The sequence below is a fragment of the Lycium barbarum genome, chromosome 3 (genome assembly GCF_019175385.1).
Source record: "Lycium barbarum isolate Lr01 chromosome 3, ASM1917538v2, whole genome shotgun sequence".
Lineage (NCBI taxonomy): Eukaryota > Viridiplantae > Streptophyta > Magnoliopsida > Solanales > Solanaceae > Lycium > Lycium barbarum.
The window spans coordinates 156488-174052 of NC_083339.1; the positions used below are offsets into that span (position 1 = coordinate 156488).

The following is a 17565-nucleotide window of genomic DNA, read 5'->3' on the forward strand; positions in this document are numbered from 1 at the left end:
TTTCCAATTGCCTTTTCTCACTTTGTTAATAAATGCGAAAAATATCAAAAGATAAACAATAGTATGAATTACACCATAATGAAAAGTCAACTCGAAATTAAATAAACTTTTGTTAGCGTTTGAACATGAATTGAGTTATATTTAAAAAAAAATTAATATATTTAAAATTAATTTGAAAAAAGTATTTGGAAGTTGAAATGGTATTTGAACATACTCGAAAAAAATATTGAAATCTTGGGAGGGAGTTTTTCTTTTTTACTTGAAAAACTTCTTTTACAGATTTTTGAAAGGAAAAAAAAAAAAAAAATTAGAAAGGCAAAAAGTCATGTCCAAAGGAGCCCTTATTGGTTTCCCCTTGTCCTCTTTGTTTTTGTTTCTCACTCTCCCTGCTCATCTATCCATTTATTCCATGGGTTTACTGGGCTTTAGGTCTCACTTGAAGCAAAATAAGCGGTGGTACGCTGGACTTTGTTTTATAGCGGCCACCCTCGTCGTAGCTCCTAAATCACACTCACTATAATTTCATGAGTAGGTGATGATGATAATATGGTTGTGCATAAATGTACTTCACTTGTCCACTTTCTCGCTAGCAATTCTTCCTCTATTGGTAATGCTCTTTTCACAATACAATCCCTTTTTTAGTAAATTTTCATAGAATCATTTCATTCTCTCACTGCAACGTTTTAAGGGTAGGGTCTATAAGAATACTCTCCCAATTTATGTCATACTTTTCGCTTTCATCAACATTTTAACATCTACTTTTTTCACCAAATTGATATGATACCTATACTACTTTTCATCTAGTTTATAGTCTTAAAATACTTGAGTTAATGTACTCCGATTTAGCTTTAAAGTTTAGTTAATGACTCTCGAAAAGCGAAAAGGTATCATATAAATTGAGACGAAGGGAGTATTGAATAGGGTGTATTGGGGAGTATTGATTAGTAATAATGAAATCAGTTATATTGGCATTATTGCTTATTGACTGTTGGTTTGTTGTATTAAATAAGATGCATTGCATAATTTCTAATTAATATCGAATACGGTGTATTATAATAGGAATAATACCGGTATTTGTTAATGCATGAGTACTACTGAATAGGGCGTATAACTAATACCTATTAATGGCTCGTTTGGTACGAGGGATAAGGATAAATAATCCCGGGATTATATTTGAGATGAGTTTATCCCACGTTTGGTTGGGATAAAATCGCGGTATAACTAATCCTGGGATTGTAGTGTTATTTTATCCCTGTGGGAGGGTGGAGTAACTAATCCCAGGATAAGTTATGCTGGGATAGCTTGTTTCTACCCCTAAGTGTTACTCATCCTATGGGTGCATTGGGTATGGAGGAAACTGTTTTTTTTTTTTTTTCTAGTTTTTGGTTGGGTATAATTTATTAAGCAGGTGACATATGGAAGAGGATAAGTGTGGGAAAAGTATCTTGGTGACATTTTTTTGGTACTAAAGATTGAAAACAGCATCTATTTTGTTGGTTGAAGCAGGTAATATGGAGTAAACGTTGGGATGTTTTGAAAGGAAATGACTTCTACCCATTTGTGAAGGAAAGCATTTTCTCCCTTTTGGCTAAAACACCAAATAGTGGGAAATAATAGCATTTTGAAAAATATTTTCTTGCCATACAAACACGCTTATATGTCTGATGTAGTTCTCTTCATTTTTTTGTATTATAAAATTAAGCACATTTAGGTACCTTATATGGCAAATTGTAAGGAAGAATTTATCTGTTTTTAATACTTTGTTAACTGTGACAGGGAGACCTGTTGTAAGATTTCTTGGTTATTCACTTTATTCTACTGCTAATCAAGTTGGCAAAGTAAAACTAGCTCAGGACCTAGCTGGTTTGGTTCAAGAATCTTTGAACCTGGAGGAGAAAAATTCTCAAGTATCTAAGAAATTTGTGTCCACGGTTGAGAAGTCAATAAATGTTAAGGTCAGTGAGGATAAGAAAAACGGAGTGTCGTTGGCACAGAACTTAGCCAACTTGGTGGAAGAGTCTTATAATCTTGATGAGACTAAACCTTTGAGTCGGGTGGAACATAAAAGACTACTTGAACTACGCATAAAAAAAAGAGTTAAGGAACATCATGTAAATGGAAAGTTTCGGAACCTCATAAAGGAAGTGGTTGCCAATCCAAAAACACTCCGTGATGCTTTTGATTGTATTCGATTGAGTTCTAATGTTGATCTAGCGTCGGAAGATGGTGAGAATTTGCCTTTTGAAGCCATGGCTGAAGAGCTTTATTGTGGGTATTTTGATGTAAGTGCTAACACATATTCGATCTCAACAAGGGGCCGAAAGAAAGAAGTCCTCGTCTTTCCAAATGTTAAACTCAAAGTTGTTGAGGAAGCAATCAGAATAGTATTAGAAGTTGTCTATCGACCTCACTTTTCTAAGATATCACATGGCTGTCGCAGCGGAAGGAGCCATTTATCTGCTCTTAAGTACGTTCGCAAAGATATAGTTAATCCGAATTGGTGGTTCACTTTGCCAGTTTGCAAAAAGCTCGACAATCAAATCCTAGCTAAGCTCTTCTCAACTATGCAAGACAAGATAGATGATCCTTTCCTATATTCTATAATATGTAGTATGTCTAACACTGGGGTATTGAATTTAGAATTCGGGGGTTTTCCAAAAGGACATGGTCTCCCACAAGAAGGAACATTGTCTCCAATTTTAATGAACATATATCTTGATCTATTTGACCGTGAAATGTACAGGCTTTCAATGAGATACGAAGTTATTGATAAAGGTTCAAGCACTGAAGAAAGTGGGCCCCACTCTGTGCTACGCAGTTGGTTTAGGAAACAGATATCTGGTAATGGTTCTCAAGAATGCCATGATGAAATTAGGGTACATTGTTGCCGCTTCATGGATGAGATCCTTATTGCCATCTCGGGTCCCAAAGAAGTGGCTGTTGCTATCAAGTCCGAAACTGAAAATTACTTTAAGAATTCTCTTCATTTAGAATTTGAAAATGAAACCGATGTTTTTCCATGCGATGGACCTACTGGAATTCGCTTTTTGGGTAGTGTAGTTAAAAGAAGCCTGAAAGAGAGTCCAGCTGTAAAGGCTGTTCACAAATTGAAGGAAAAGGTAAAATTATTTGCTTCACAGAAGGAGCACTCGTGGGACACCGGGACAGCAAGAATTGGCAAGAAATGGTTGGGTCATGGGCTGAAGAAGGTAAAAGAATCAGAGATTAAGCATCTCTCTGATGGTAGCTCCCTTTTAAGCCAAATTTCGTGTTTTAGAAAAGATGGGATGGAAACGGATCATTGGTACAAAGTCTTACTAAAAGTTTGGATGCAAAATAAAAATGTTAAATACGAAACTAATGAGGATGTTATCTTATCTAAGCATATTGTCGAACCAGCTCTGCCTCAAGATCTAAGAGATTCGTACTATGAGTTCCAGAAGCGTGTTCAGGAATATATAACTTCTGAGACAGCTTCGACTCTTGCACTGTTGCCAAACTCCAACTCCTCGTCATTAGTGACGCAGATCATAGCTCCAATCAGCATCATAAAGAAGCGACTTTTTCGATATGGATTGACAAATTCCGAAGGATATCCCCGGCCATGTCATCTGCTAGTCTTTTGGGATGACAATGAAATAGTTGACTGGTATGCAGGTTTAATCTGCCGATGGCTTAGATGGTACACTGAGTGTGACAACTTTAATGAGGTAAAACTCATTATTTGCAATCAAGTAAGGTTGTCTTGCATCAGAACTCTCGCAATGAAGTATAGGATATATGAGACTGAGATAGAGAAGAAGTTTGATTTTGAATTACGTAGAATTCCTGCAACTGAAGATATGGAGCTTGACATAATAACCAATGAAACAACAAATCCCGAAGGTGTTGATAATGATGCCTTAATGTATGGAATAACATACAGTGGAATATGTTTATTCTCTTTAGCAAGAATGGTGAGTCAGTCACGTCCTTGTAATTGCTTCGTTATAGGATGCTCAGCTGCAGCTCCTCGTGTGTACACTCTTCACGTGATGGAAAGACAAAGATTCCCTGGTTGGAAGACTGGATTTTCTAGCTGTATCCATCCCAGTTTACGTAGAAGGCGACTTGGGTTGTGTAAACATCATCTGAAGGATGTACTTCTCGGTAACATTTCGCTTCAATCTATTAATTTCGGTGCTTGGAAAGGAGACAACCTCCCTTGATGTAAAGTGGCAAATTTTCTGTCGCGTGACTGCTCAATAGTTGGAGGAGTAGATGGATTGGAGAAGACAGAAAGACGGAGAAACCATGTAATCTTTTTGAAGTAATCCATCATTATTACGGGAGTCTTTAATGTTATATGACTTCAGAAATGTCCAAATCACGATCTTCAAATTTGGCTATGGCAAAGCATGCTAAAACCTCAAAGTTCCATGAAAGTTGTATGTTCTGATACTGAAAAACACAGTTCAAAGAAACTACTGTGAAGGTAAATTTAATTGTACCTACACCCTGAATGCTGAATGAAGTCTATATTCCTGCTATCAGTTTAGGCTGTCACATTATTTTCTTGTATCTTCACTTTTCAGAACTACATTTTCTCGCAAACAAAAAAATATTTCTAAGTTATAATTAACTTTAATTCTTCGACAAAAGTTTTCTTATAACTACTAAAAAATTACTATATGTATCACAAAGTTACAATTTTATCAAAAAAATTATACAGACCCAAAATAGTTTAAAGAGCTGGGTTACCTCTAATTTTTCATCAAATTTCTATCTTTTCCCCGTAAAAAAGATTTACTATCTTGAAGTTTAATAACAATTAAATAGAACATCAAACATTTATTATGGGGAAATGAATAATCTTTAAGAATCCACTATCTAATTGAAATTGTTAAATTTGTGAGAAAAGTAAATGAAGAAATTGAAAAGAGTTATTATGTGTACTTAACAAAAAGTATTGATTTTGCTGAAGAAATTGCGAATGCTGGCAAGTCAGAAGGAAAATTAATAAAATATTAATTTATTTTCTGGATAGGTATTCTATATTTGAACCCAATTATTGTTTAGTATTTCTCTTTCCAGTTGCTCTGGGACAATTAAGAGATTCTAAAGAAAAAATACTAAATCTCTAACTTCTGGTGGGGGCATGATGAGGATAGGAGGAAATGCATTTTGGAAAATGGGGGAACGTTTGTTTAGCAAAATCGAAAGGGGGTATAGAATTTAGTGTTAAAATATTTTAATCAAAGCTTTATCGGTGAAACTCGCTTGGCGAATTTTGGCTCAAGAAGATTTTCTATTTTTTAAAATTTTCAAAAGTAAATTTTTCCAACATACATCTTTCCTCAAAGCAACGCGTTATGAAAGAGTATTATTTGGTTAGAGATCTTTTAGGAAAAGGTACTATTAAATAGAGTAAGGGATCCGGAGAAAATATTAAAGTTCGGACGGATCCTTGAATTCTCGACTCTAGTAATTTCAAACCAAGTCATTTTCATGCTCAAATGGATATAGCGTTAAATGACCTTATAAACCACAGTAACACACGGACGATATTCAAGCACAAGTAACTATTTTAATTTCTATCATCAGGTCGTCGGACAAAATTAAGACATTATGACAATTATGAGGTAAAGTCGGGATACCATTTAGCTAGAGAAATCATAAGATGTCGAGAAGCTAGCAATGGTAGACGTCAAGTTATCAATATTTTCAAAACATTCTGAAATTTTTTATGGTCTGTGAATTTTAAAAACAAATAGAAACACTTTATTAAAAAATGTATTATGAATATGCTACCTGTTAATCATATTGTTTCAAAAAGATTAAGACATATTTGTGATGTGTGTAAAATTTGTGGTATAGAAAGTGAAACAATTGATCCTATGCTTTTTAGATGCCCTTAAGCACAACTGGTTTGGAGAATCTGTCCTGTTAATTGGTCTAATATAGAAAATAAAATGAATTTTTTTAGATGGTGGAATGATACTTATGTTAATGCTACTCAATATCCTCATCTATTGATCTTGCTAAATTAAGTGTTTCTATGATGCAAAGTGGAAGGCAAGAAACTCAATGAGCTTTAATGAAGATATTTCTGAACCTACTACAATCGTAAACAAGACACTCTTTTATTTTCATAGATATAAAAACAATTATCTTACTATTTCTTTTAGACGTGTATTCGATTGTACTAATGATAGAAATATTATTATGACACAAGACAGTGTTATTATTTTTGCGAATGCTAGTTTACAAAATGAGAAGAAGATGACAAGCATTGGATTGACGGCTATTAATAACTATGGTCATTTGCTTCAAGCCTTTGGTACTCCAATTCAATTTATTGGGAAAACCATCACAACAATTCATGAAACATTGAAAACTTCTATGAAAAATGAATGAGCAAAGGTATAAATCTTGTCTGATGCCAAAAATGTGATAGATATGATACTGAAAAGAAGTGTAGCTTCATAATAGATAGACACTGTTTGTGAAGATATTTGGAAGCTTATGAGCTCACTTGAAGAGGTCATTTGCTTCAAGCCTTTGGTACCCCAATTCAATTTATTGGGAAAACCATCACAACAATTCACGAAACATTGAAAATTACTATGAAAAATGAATGGGCAAAGGTATAAATCTTGTCTGATGCCAAAAATGTGGTAGATATGATACTAAAAAGAAGTGTAGCTTCATGGTAGATAGACACTGTTTGTGAAGATATTTAAAAGCTTATGAGTTCACTTGAAGATGTACATATTGTGCATAGTTTTAGATCTTGAAATATGATAACACACAATTTAGCCAAATTCTCTATTCTTATTACAAAAGGTCATTTAATTTTCTGTTTCTCCTAATTGAATCGTGACTCATAGACCGTTTATGCATTAATATAGTAAAGTTATTTATTGTCAAAAATAAAGTAAAATATGAGGTCTGACGACAACATGTTAGGTTCAAATCAATATGTTTTAAGAAAAAAAAAATAAAATATCAATCTCATCAAGATTATTCGTCTCATATCAAATTCCATCAATGGAATCACATTTTAAAGAAAATACCAGACATATGAGCCATACCAACAAAGAATTAATTTCAAATAAATAGAAAAAAGGGTAAAAAGTGCATTGATGGTCATAATCGAAGTGAGACTTACCACTTAATAGCGACATAGGACCTCTGCAGTTGTGGAATTGTTGGGCCAAAAAATGCGAAGCATTAGCAGAGTAATTATAATAGGAAATGGGGTCGCCGGTGCAGAAAATCAGTGCTTCGGTTTGGTTCGAGCTCTGGGTTTATCCCATCTACAAACACTACATGTATGTATGCACATATCTCTTTGTTCCAGCTAAAGTTCAAATTTTTAGCTATTGGTGTTAGTGTTATTCTTGTTTCTTGGTGTTTAATGCTTCTTTTGGAGTGCTGTTTGTCCATACTTGTCGTCTGTAATTTGAGTATGCTGATTCAAAGAAACACCTCAAACTTTTTTTTGACCAACTTTTTCTTTTTGAAACTGGTACTTTTTTGTTTTTTGTTTTTGGATTAACTTTTATGGAGTTAGAGATTGCAAGTTGCTGGAGTACATTTCTAGTATAGTGTATGGATGTGTTCGGTATGAAGGAATATGTTTTCTATGAAAAATGTTTTCCAGAAAGATAAGTGGGTTTCTTACTTATTTTCTTGTGTTCGGCACATAAGCAAAAAATATTATCCTAGATGCATTCGTATATAATCTAGACAAATACTATGGGAGATCGGGGTGGGGGGTAGGAGTATGGGGTGGTGGGGATGGGGAGAACATGAGGTGTGTTCGAGGGTGGGGAGGACACAATCAATGTGAAATGTCACTTGTGGAACTTGTTTTCCCTACTTCCACTAGGAAAGTCGTTTTCCTAATTTTTAAGGAACTTATTTTCCTATGGAAAATATTTTCCAAAACATATTGACTAAACGGACATGGGAAAATTGGAAAACATTTTCTGTTTTCCTCTATACCGAACACACCCTACGTCCAATCGAATTTAGAGAAGACATGATATAAGGGGTTCTATTTCTGCAGTATGTTTGCAAATGGACCATGTTATGCCGGGAAAAAAAGAGCACAATTTTCTTCGTTGGATTGGAATTTGAAAGAAAATTAACTACACTATTAGTTCTCTACATCATGTAAGTTCCTGATTGGCATAGTTGTTTAATGTGTAATCATTTTTCATCCGGTGTTTGCAATTGTTTTGCTCATTATTGTGCAGCGAGTTATTAGGCCAAAAGGAGGTATTCACAAGCAACTTCAGTGGTTGCCTGTTTCTCTCCACAAAAGGTTAGAAAATGTCGGAAAGTTGATTTATGGAGATTCACTTCCAACTCAAATAGCAGTCAGAGGACAGAAGTTGATGCCTCTTCCTGCTGAAAGACAGGGTACTATGGATTCTGCAAGTTCATTCATACTGAAAAACCATCTTAATATTATATATCAAATAATTTTGTTTTGCTGGTGCTCATGCAGTTTCTTCAGATATCATAGAAGCTAATGCAAAACATATTGCAACACTATCCCGTGAAGCATTTGCCAAGTATGTTTTGTTATAGTATATTTATGTTCCTCTTTTTTGTGCATCACAATGCATTCTATGATCCAAATGATGTATTTTAAGCTATTAATCCGGTGGTATTAAAGCAATGAAATAATCAGAAAATGGTGGATTTAATTTTTTTTCCCTGTAGTGACCACATTAGTAGTTCCTTGATCATTATTTTTTAAAGCGAAAAGCGCCAAAAAGTTAATAAGTAAATGCGAGTTGAAGCGGAAAACGAGAAGTGAAGCGCACAATTTACTGAAAATTATAACTACCAAAATATATGAAGGTAGTTCTTTAATAATAAAGTTACAATTAAAATAACTAATGTCGGTGTCCAATAGACAATAATGCCAGTATTAATTTTACTCCTTAAAGTTGAAATTTTAAGAACCTATTGCTTCTCGTTGGAATCACATTGCGCCTCATTGTTTGAAGCGCATGACTTCACCCATGAAGTGATGATCCCTCGCTTCACATCGCTTTATCACTTTAAATGATAGCTTTTAATGACACTGCAAATTCTATTAGCAGCTAGGCAGTATAGTTTGGGCTTCTATGTGCATCTGGTTTAAGCACTTCTCATTTTGTTTCATCATTTTTGTTTTGCTGTTGAACATCATTCTTTTTTAAAATTTTAATGAAAATTTGATTAGACAGCAGCACCTAGAAAGGCAATGAAGTTGTTGAACTTCATTGTTGACTATAGGTTTGAAGATGTTAGTCATCTTAAATCGTACTGAAGCGGAAGCTGAACATGAATTGGGGCTTTTAGGTAGTGTTGGCTCGAGTCTTGCTTTTGGATGTTAACATTACATCTGATCTTTCTATTTCGCTTTATCAAAATTTAGGGATGGTCCATCATTAGTAGTTGCATCAGGTCGTGATACCATCTCCATTTCAAGCTCAATAAAACAGTTAGCTCCAGAATATGTTTTCACTGTGCAGGTTTGACAAAACTAAGCTTTGTTGTATGATATATCAGAACTTTCTAACCCAGTGATGGAAATACATATTTGCATAGATGAATTAAGAATGCTACTTCTTTAGTTTTGCTGAATGTTTTTCTCTTGAATAGCCAATATATTAGTGCGTCTGACGTTCCTCTTTTTCTTGGGCTCTTCATTTTAATTGACATAGTCCTACAAAGTTTGAAAAGCTTCCAACAATTGTGAGGTCATGCCACCCATATATAATTTTCTCTTTAACAGTTTAATTAGGATCTGTGTCTTCCAAACACTGGAGGTCAGAGACAAGCGAAGCTTAATTTTGAGTGTAAGCACAATTTCAATCTGGCGGTCCATTTCCTTTTGGGACTCTATGTCGGTTTTGGGCTGCCCACAGTTTGTTGAATCAAATTTCTAGTTCTTTAATGTGAATTTTATTAATCTCTACTAACAATTCTCCTGCACCTTCGAGATTGAATAATCATCGCTTTTAATTGTTGGCACATTAGATTCAGTAGATAGTAGTATTCACGTTGGTCATGTCACACACACAGAGTGGAAGGGAGGGAGGGATATCATGTGACAAGTAATCTCCTAAATAAATTGTTTTAGTTTTTTTCGTGTATTCGGGATGATATAAACCTTTAACATTAATACCAAAAGCCCTCTCTCCATGCCAATGTTGTTTGGAATTTCCTTCATATTTGTTTTTTCCTTCCGTGTTTGGAGTTCCAAAGGAGTATTAGAATGAAAGTATGCTAATAACATATAGTGTTAGTTAAAAATGGTAAAATTCTGTTGTGTTGTATTTTCAGATTCAACATCCCAGGTCACGTTTAAATAGGTTTGACCTAGTGATCACACCTCGTCATGATTATTATCCTTTGACACCTGAGGGACAAAAACAAGTTCCTTGGCTTCTTCAAAGGTGGATAACACCTCGCACATCTCCTGAGAGACACGTGGTATGCAAATTTCTTGAAACATCTTGCTTGCAAAACCTTGGAGTTCTTTACCACCTCCACATTTTATAGACATCTTCACTGAGAATTTTGAGGCAGATATTGACTGTTGGAGCCCTTCATCAAGTCGATTCTGATGCGCTGAAGGAGGCAGCTTACACTTGGCATGATGAGTTAGCAAATTTACCGAGACCTTTGCTTGTGGTTAATGTTGGAGGGCCTACAGGTAGTTTGCATATAAAAGTCTTTTTCCTATACTGTGCTTTGTTTATTTTGTTGGAGGTGATTGGCATTTTGGCTGCCAGTCTTTAATGCTCGTGTAAATGTTAAGCAATAAACTAGCCAGGTGAATGTGCTTTAGCCACAATTTGGCATCATATGTTACTATAGGAAATGACTGTATTTATACACTGTCTGTTGTTTAGCCCTAAGTTCTTCGAGTTCCCTTGCTTGGTTATTTAAAACCAGTTATCGGTTGCCTTCTTCTTATTGTCTTGTTGAGGACTCTGGATTTTATGTCATCTATTTATGGCTGATCATTTTTTTAACGGACACCATGACTGATTTTCTTTTAACAGATACCATGGCTGATCATTATTTTTAAACAGACACCATGGCGATCTTATTTATTTGTACAATATGATCTGAAGGGAAAGGGAAAGGATGGTTTAGATATTGTTGAGTATATACATACTTGTATGCTCTCATTCTTTCTAAAGCACTTCACCTTACAGAATGGTGCTTGCCTAATCATTTTTGGGTAAATAATTTTACATCTATTAAAATACTTTTTCCTCTGAGCAGAAGTAGTAATTACACTCTGAGTCTCAGTGCTTTTCTAGCATTTATACATTATAAGTGTTTCGGAAAATAAGCGCTGTTGCATTTTAAATGGCTGAAATGTCAATAACTTTGTTTATCGGTGAAGGCATAGTTGTATAGATCAGCCTTCGAGTCGGTTCTTGATGATGACTGTGATATACCTTTGGCATAATAAATCTGATTCTAATTCTTCTTGTGGAACAGCACAGTTTATTACAACTTCTTAAACTAGTTATTTTCCTTTTTGGCTCACAAGTCTTTTCTTTCCAGGGCATTGTAAATATGGTACAGACCTAGCGCTGGAGCTAACAGCCTTGCTGCTGAATATTGTTCCAACCTGTGGGAGCATCAGAGTATCTTTTTCTCGTAGAACTCCTTGTAAGGTATATGATTTCATCAGTTTCATCTGCCAATTTCCCTTCTGGTGATTGGTTGCTGATATTGTAGTTAACAGGTCTCAGACATCATATGGGAAGAACTTGGAAATCATCCCAAAGTTCACATTTGGAATGGTGAAGGTAATGTTGGCGCAATGTTTGTATTCCTTTCCCTCGCAGAAGAGAACTGTCTCTTCAATGAGAAAATAAACATAAAAAAGAAACAAGTAGCAGAAGTTAGATTTTTGATGATGTCAAATTTAATTGTTCCTCAGCAGATCTTATATAGAGATTCAACAAAGAAATGGGGATATTATTTGCTATATAAGGAAAAGGATGCTCAGGAAAAAAGAAGTTTATTTGGTTTATGCCCCTGTCAGAGGTTCTTCTATGGTTTTCATCGAGCAAACTGCATAACTTCTCTTTCTTCTTCCTCTGCCCACTCCACATAAAAGAAGAGGACTGCATGGTCTATCTTTGTTATGAAATCTTTTACTTGTATTTCCTCCTATATATAGATGGAAGCCACTGGATAGAACAATCTTATAGTTTCCCTTGTATGGTTTGAAATATTGAGAGAAATTATCTTCTGGCAAAAAGTGCACCCGGCTAACAAGAAAATAAAGCAAGGATAGGATGTTCCGAGAGATACTATCTTTTTGCCTCAAAGTGGGGATATTGCTGACACTTCAATTCTCGCCCATTTGACAGAGTTTTTTTTTAATTACATTGGTGGTAGGGGAAGGGGAAATGGGGGAGGGGATTACAACGTGGGGATTCGAACCCTCACCAACAAGGTGAAAGTTCAGGTAGCCAACCAACTGAGCTACTAGATCCCTACTTTGACAGAGTTATTCTGAATAGTTTATCTAGTTGTATTTCCTGCTGATGCCTGACATGATGTATACAACCTTTTTACATGAATACCCTTCAGGTCCAAATCCACATATGGGACATTTGGCTTTTGCAGATGCTTTTGTTATCACTGCTGACTCAGTTAGTATGCTAAGTGAGGCTTGCAGTACTGGGTAAGTTGGCCTTTATATTGACTCTTGTCAATTCACTGTCCCTCATTTTCTCCTTTTCGTTAGCATTTCATCTAAAAAGTTTTAAGGTTCAGGAAACCTGTTTATGTAATTGGTGCTGAGCGATGTACATGGAAATTCAGAGACTTCCATCAATCCTTGAAAAATCGAGGGGTGGTTCGACCATTCACTGGAGAAGAAGATGTGAGTGGAGTTGTATTAATTTATATTCTAGGCTCCTACTAGACATAAGAATAACGTCACACCTCTAGCTTCATTCTCCTCCATTGAGTTTTTGCATGGCTAGAAATGACATACTGATAGATATTGGTTCGCGGGAAGATAACTCTGCAATATCCTTCTCTACTCGTCCCACTCCGTTTCTTTTATCTGTTGTTTGCATTAGGCGGTAGGCACTATTTAATTTCTAGAACTACTGATAGCACTATATAGTGTTGAAATACAATTGGAAGTGCAATAATTTTGTGTGCCATTTGACAAATATCTTCTCTTGCTGCAAATATTGAAATACAATTGGAAGTGCAACAATTTTGTGTGCCATTTGACAAATATCTTCTCTTGCTGCAAGTATTGAAATACAATTGGAAGTGCAATAATTTTGTGTGCCATTTGACAAATATCTTCTCTTGCTGCAACCCTTCTTTTGGACTAATAATGTCCCGTCTTTCATTTTGAATTCAAGTGAATACAATAGTAACGCATAATGCCTGGAATCAAGAGTTTTGACTTCATCTTCTTATTTTATAGATATCTGAAAGTTGGAGCTATAGTCCCCTGAATGATACCAAGGAGGCAGCTGCTCAGGTGATTAAAGCACTGGCCAAACGTGGATGGAGATTGCCATCATAATTTCTTCTCAACTATAGTATTTATCTGGATTCAGGCATATTTACCAGTTTTAGCCCCTGTATAGGAAATGGAGTAGAGGGAATTTGTTGATTTTCTACCATGAGGAGAAGTATCAATTCTTCTCATTTTGGTTGTTTGGTTGTTTACTTCTTCTGTCCAGTTTTAGAAGGATTAGTGTAGTAGTAAGGTACCTCTCCACTTCCCTTTTCACTTCATAAGAAATATATTCATTCGTTGGGTTGCTCGGACTCTCCAAAAATGCATGACTTTTGAAGGATCCGACACGAAGCCAGCGGCACTTTTAAAGAGTCCGAGAAACATAGTTCATTACCCCTCTTTTCATTTCAACCCTTGCAACTGCATCTATTTCACATTACAAAACACAGTGTTTTACTAAGTATACTAATTTATTCAGTCACCGCAGGTCAAGAAAAGAATATTAATTCAATTAGACAGTAGTCCAACCTAGTATTATCTGAAATTAATATTTTCTCGGCCCAATGGGTCAACATACGATAAATTCATTTTCCATTAAAGGTCTATGCTAACCATGACTCGAAAATAATAGAGTATATAAATAAAAAAGGCTTAACTAAGAAATGTTGCCTCTCATTAAATTCATCATTTTAATTCTAAAACACGATACACTATGATTGAACAGTATTTCTGCTTGTATCTGTTGGTTCTAAGAAAACTAAACAGAAAAAAGAAGACTAAAATACTTGAGATAACCTACTTAAAGACTTAAGCTCTAGGATTGATTTGAAGTGGTCTATAATTTACTAAGTATTCGGTAAAACTCACGCATTCGTGTACAAAGCAGTGCAGACGAAGTAACATGAATATCTCCGGTAGTCATTTTATCTCCATCAGCTGGCCGGTGGGAGCAAGTGAAAAGCAGAATCCTCAGAATTGTATGATTCAGATACCTGACGATTTTGGTCTAGTGGTAAGAGCGCGACACGTGATGTGTAGATTATGTGTCACAAACTGGTTCATAAGCCTTAGGATTTTGGTGTAGTGGTAAGAGAAATAAAAATAGTGCTCACTGATCACTTCCCGGTCATGTCTTTAAGAAATAACCAATGTCATGAAGTTTCGAATTCCACAAGCAAAATTCTATGATAATGTCCTAGAGTTTCACCTGTATAATTCGAAACTTCCTACCCGCAAGGGTGGCTCAGTTGGTTAAGCATGGGGCTTTGATAATGAAGGTCTCAGGTTCGAAACCCCCTGCCTATAACAGCAAGGGATTTGCCTTTTGGGTCGAGCTCATCGCATAGGGCTTGCCTAGTGCGAGTTATCTCTGCTGTGTGGTTTGCGAGATATTGCACAGGAGCTGGGTTTATCCTGTGGAGGTCTCAGGTTCGAAACCCCCTGTCTACAACAGCAGAGGATTTGCCTTCTGGGTCGAGCTTATCGCACAGGGCTTGCCTAGTGCGGGTTATCTCTGCTGTGTGGTTTGCGAGCTATTGCACAGGAGCTGGGTTTATCCTGTGCGCACCCGAAGGATAGCAACTGCGGGTTCCCATGTCATTAAAAAAAAAAAAAAATCGAAACGTCGTGACAATATTTATTTTTCAATTAACATGATTGAAAACTCGCTCTTTGTGGATTTTACTCTAGTAAGAATGCAACACGTGATGTGTGATTAAACGCCAAAAGCCTGATACCTAATTTTAAACTGGCTTGAGAAATTTCTCAATTATAAAAATAGTCCCGTTAAGAAAAAAATGAATCGTGAACTTATGAAAGTCAAATATCCCGATGATCCAACTTCCATTAGTTTATTAAGAAGCTTCTTTTGTTTGGACTAATGATCTCAACTAATTTGCGTAATGGATTAGGGGGAAAAGTTCGTTGTTTAGTTGTCAACTCATGGGAATAAATTAATCTCAAATTGACTCATCCATGCAAAAAAGTTATTCTTAATATTTGAAAAATATGTTTTCTATTTAATTAATTGTAACAATGGTAGTCAAAGGACTATAATAATAAGATTAGGTAATATGATATGATTTTCCAAATAATTTCATACTTGGTCCACCAATCATTCTCGTTCTATCTGCCCCATCGATCACCATTTTTGTTTTCTGATTTAAAACTTGATTTACCACTAATAAACTACCATATTCATGTGCTTGCTAGCTAATTGAACAACCACTCTTCTTGCTCCTTTTTAGCTAAACAAAAGATGGATTGATTTTAAAAAATCCATTACCAAATTCGAGATACTTAGCAGAATAAACAACCACCCTCCTTTGCTAATAGAATTGAACAACCACTCTTCTTGCTCCTTTTTAGCTAAGAAAATAGTGTTACTAAAATAAAAATGAATTGGTTTAAATGATACCATTGTCAAATTCTATATTGTACTTAAAAGAATTAAAAACCAACCTCCTTGCTAGCTCCATTAGCCCATAATGATAATTATTCTCCTAATAATTTAATTCATTTTAACACTATATAAGGTCTAATCCATCTTGTCATTCTCATCACAAGCAAGCAAATCATAAGCATTGAGCAATCAAGAAAACAAAAGCATCCCACAAGCTTATTCAAGTTTCTTTGAAATCCTTCTTTAGTTTCTTTGTTTTAAAAAAAAAAAATCAAAATGGAGAAAAGTGAGTCAACCAAGATTGAGATGGGAGAGAGCAGCAAATTAGAAAGGAAATTAGGAAAAGCCCCACTTTTGGGATCACTATCTCATGCTATTTCATCAAGTGTGCCTATAGTTGCAAATAAAAGAGCTGGTAATTACAAGAGAGGCATTGCTATTTTTGATCTAATCTTGAGAATTGCAGCTGTTGCTACTGCCATTGGTGCTGCTGCTGGCATGGGAACTGCTGGAGAAACTCTTCCTTTCTTTACTCAGTTCTTTCAATTCGAAGCTGGCTATGACGATCTTCCTACTTTTCAGTAAGTACCTATCTTATTTTTCAAGATTTCAAGTTCTACATCTTAAAGAGGCTAACGTGTAAATATCCTTTAGGTGAATTATGGTGTACACAACTTAAACTTATGTATATATACAATATGACTATCAATTTTCAGGACTTGAATATGAGACCTCTAATTAAAAATCTAGAAACCTTTGGTAATAAAAAAGAGGATTTTTTTTTTTTTTTTTGTCATAATTTTTCTGTTGCTTCTACATCCAATGATCAGCATTTGAAAATCAGCCAGATAAAAGAAAAATGCTGGCTAATGGCTATTTGTGCAAATATATGCATGTATAGTTTCAGTACTAGTGTTTAATTTGTTGCATGTATTTTGCAGGTTCTTTGTGATAGCCATGGCACTAGTGGTTGCCTTCCTAGTCCTCTCCATACCATTCTCTATAGTGTGCATTGCACGCTCTCATGTCGTTGCTCCAAGACTGTTCCTCATCATATTTGACACTGTAAGAATTAATAGCCATATAAACGTAATATCATCATATGAACCGCCAATAATATATCAACTATTTAAATTTTGTGCTAGAACCCAAAATTTTATATTATGAACATCTAATTTTTATTAATATTATGCATATTTTCAGGCTATGGTCACTTTGGCAACGTCAGCAGCAGGAGCTTCAGCGGCCATAGTGTATTTAGCCCACAATGGTAATGAAGATGCTAATTGGTTGGCATTTTGCAACCAATTTGGTGATTTCTGCGAAATGACTAGTGCAGCAGTAGTGGCTGGCTTTATCACTGTCGTGATCTTATTGATCTTGATTGTTCTGTCTGCTATTGCTCTTAAGAGACGTTAACGAAGAAGAAATGATTAAAAAAATTGTAATTCGCGTTAATATTTGTATTTCCTTCTTGTTATTTTTGTAATTTATCCCTTTGTAAAAGTGACATTTTCTTGTAATGTTTTTATTATGTTCATTTTGGGGGAGGGGGAGTGTGCTTGTATTGTTGTGTTGGTGTCTGTAGTTTTTCATTAAAAAGGGAGAGAAAACAATTGTGTATTACAATTGGTGATTTATGAGAAATTATATTCTG

At 35.3% G+C, this 17565-nt stretch overlaps 3 protein-coding genes across 4 annotated transcripts; all 3 read left to right on the forward strand.

The window, feature by feature from the left end:
• The first annotated feature begins 231 nt into the window (after nucleotides 1–231).
• LOC132629794 (nuclear intron maturase 4, mitochondrial) lies at nucleotides 232–8382 on the forward strand. 2 transcript variants are annotated; one of them, XR_009578435.1, is made up of 4 exons: nucleotides 232–607; nucleotides 1777–4474; nucleotides 8054–8160; nucleotides 8244–8382. XR_009578435.1 is itself a non-coding variant. In XM_060345149.1 (2 exons), exons 1-2 carry the CDS (start codon nucleotides 547–549, stop codon nucleotides 4206–4208), a joined length of 2493 nt encoding a protein of 830 aa, XP_060201132.1. In that variant the 5' UTR covers nucleotides 232–546; the 3' UTR covers nucleotides 4209–4532. The 2 variants fall into 2 exon arrangements, 1 of the variants encoding a protein (XP_060201132.1); XM_060345149.1 differs by lacking the exons at nucleotides 8054–8160; nucleotides 8244–8382 and having other exon boundaries at nucleotides 1777–4532.
• On the forward strand, nucleotides 6887–13814 carry LOC132629795 (mitochondrial fission protein ELM1-like). The gene is made up of 11 exons (XM_060345150.1): nucleotides 6887–7313; nucleotides 8244–8409; nucleotides 8498–8564; nucleotides 9419–9515; nucleotides 10330–10479; nucleotides 10576–10702; nucleotides 11569–11681; nucleotides 11753–11816; nucleotides 12610–12703; nucleotides 12796–12904; nucleotides 13469–13814. The coding sequence occupies exons 1-11, from the start codon at nucleotides 7203–7205 to the stop codon at nucleotides 13568–13570; spliced, it is 1200 nt and encodes a 399-aa protein (XP_060201133.1). The 5' UTR covers nucleotides 6887–7202; the 3' UTR covers nucleotides 13571–13814.
• A 2206-nt stretch (nucleotides 13815–16020) lies between these two features.
• Nucleotides 16021–17543, forward strand: LOC132633614 (casparian strip membrane protein 1-like). Its single transcript, XM_060350148.1, has 3 exons — nucleotides 16021–16489; nucleotides 16850–16973; nucleotides 17112–17543. The coding sequence occupies exons 1-3, from the start codon at nucleotides 16185–16187 to the stop codon at nucleotides 17325–17327; spliced, it is 645 nt and encodes a 214-aa protein (XP_060206131.1). The 5' UTR covers nucleotides 16021–16184; the 3' UTR covers nucleotides 17328–17543.
• Nucleotides 17544–17565: the final 22 nt, after the last annotated feature.

Coding starts and splice junctions, on each gene's coding strand:
- LOC132629795 (XM_060345150.1), top strand. CDS start 7,203: ATGCGAAGCATTAGCAGAGTAATTATAATAGGAAATGGGGTCGCCGGT. Junction 7,314..8,243: donor CCCATCTACAAACACTACAT/GTATGTATGCAC, acceptor ATTATTGTGCAG/CGAGTTATTAGGCCAAAAGG. Junction 10,480..10,575: donor CATCTCCTGAGAGACACGTG/GTATGCAAATTT, acceptor ATTTTGAGGCAG/ATATTGACTGTTGGAGCCCT.
- LOC132633614 (XM_060350148.1), top strand. CDS start 16,185: ATGGAGAAAAGTGAGTCAACCAAGATTGAGATGGGAGAGAGCAGCAAA. Junction 16,490..16,849: donor GACGATCTTCCTACTTTTCA/GTAAGTACCTAT, acceptor TGTATTTTGCAG/GTTCTTTGTGATAGCCATGG. Junction 16,974..17,111: donor TCCTCATCATATTTGACACT/GTAAGAATTAAT, acceptor GCATATTTTCAG/GCTATGGTCACTTTGGCAAC.
- LOC132629794 (XM_060345149.1), top strand. CDS start 547: ATGGTTGTGCATAAATGTACTTCACTTGTCCACTTTCTCGCTAGCAAT. Junction 608..1,776: donor TAGCAATTCTTCCTCTATTG/GTAATGCTCTTT, acceptor TAACTGTGACAG/GGAGACCTGTTGTAAGATTT.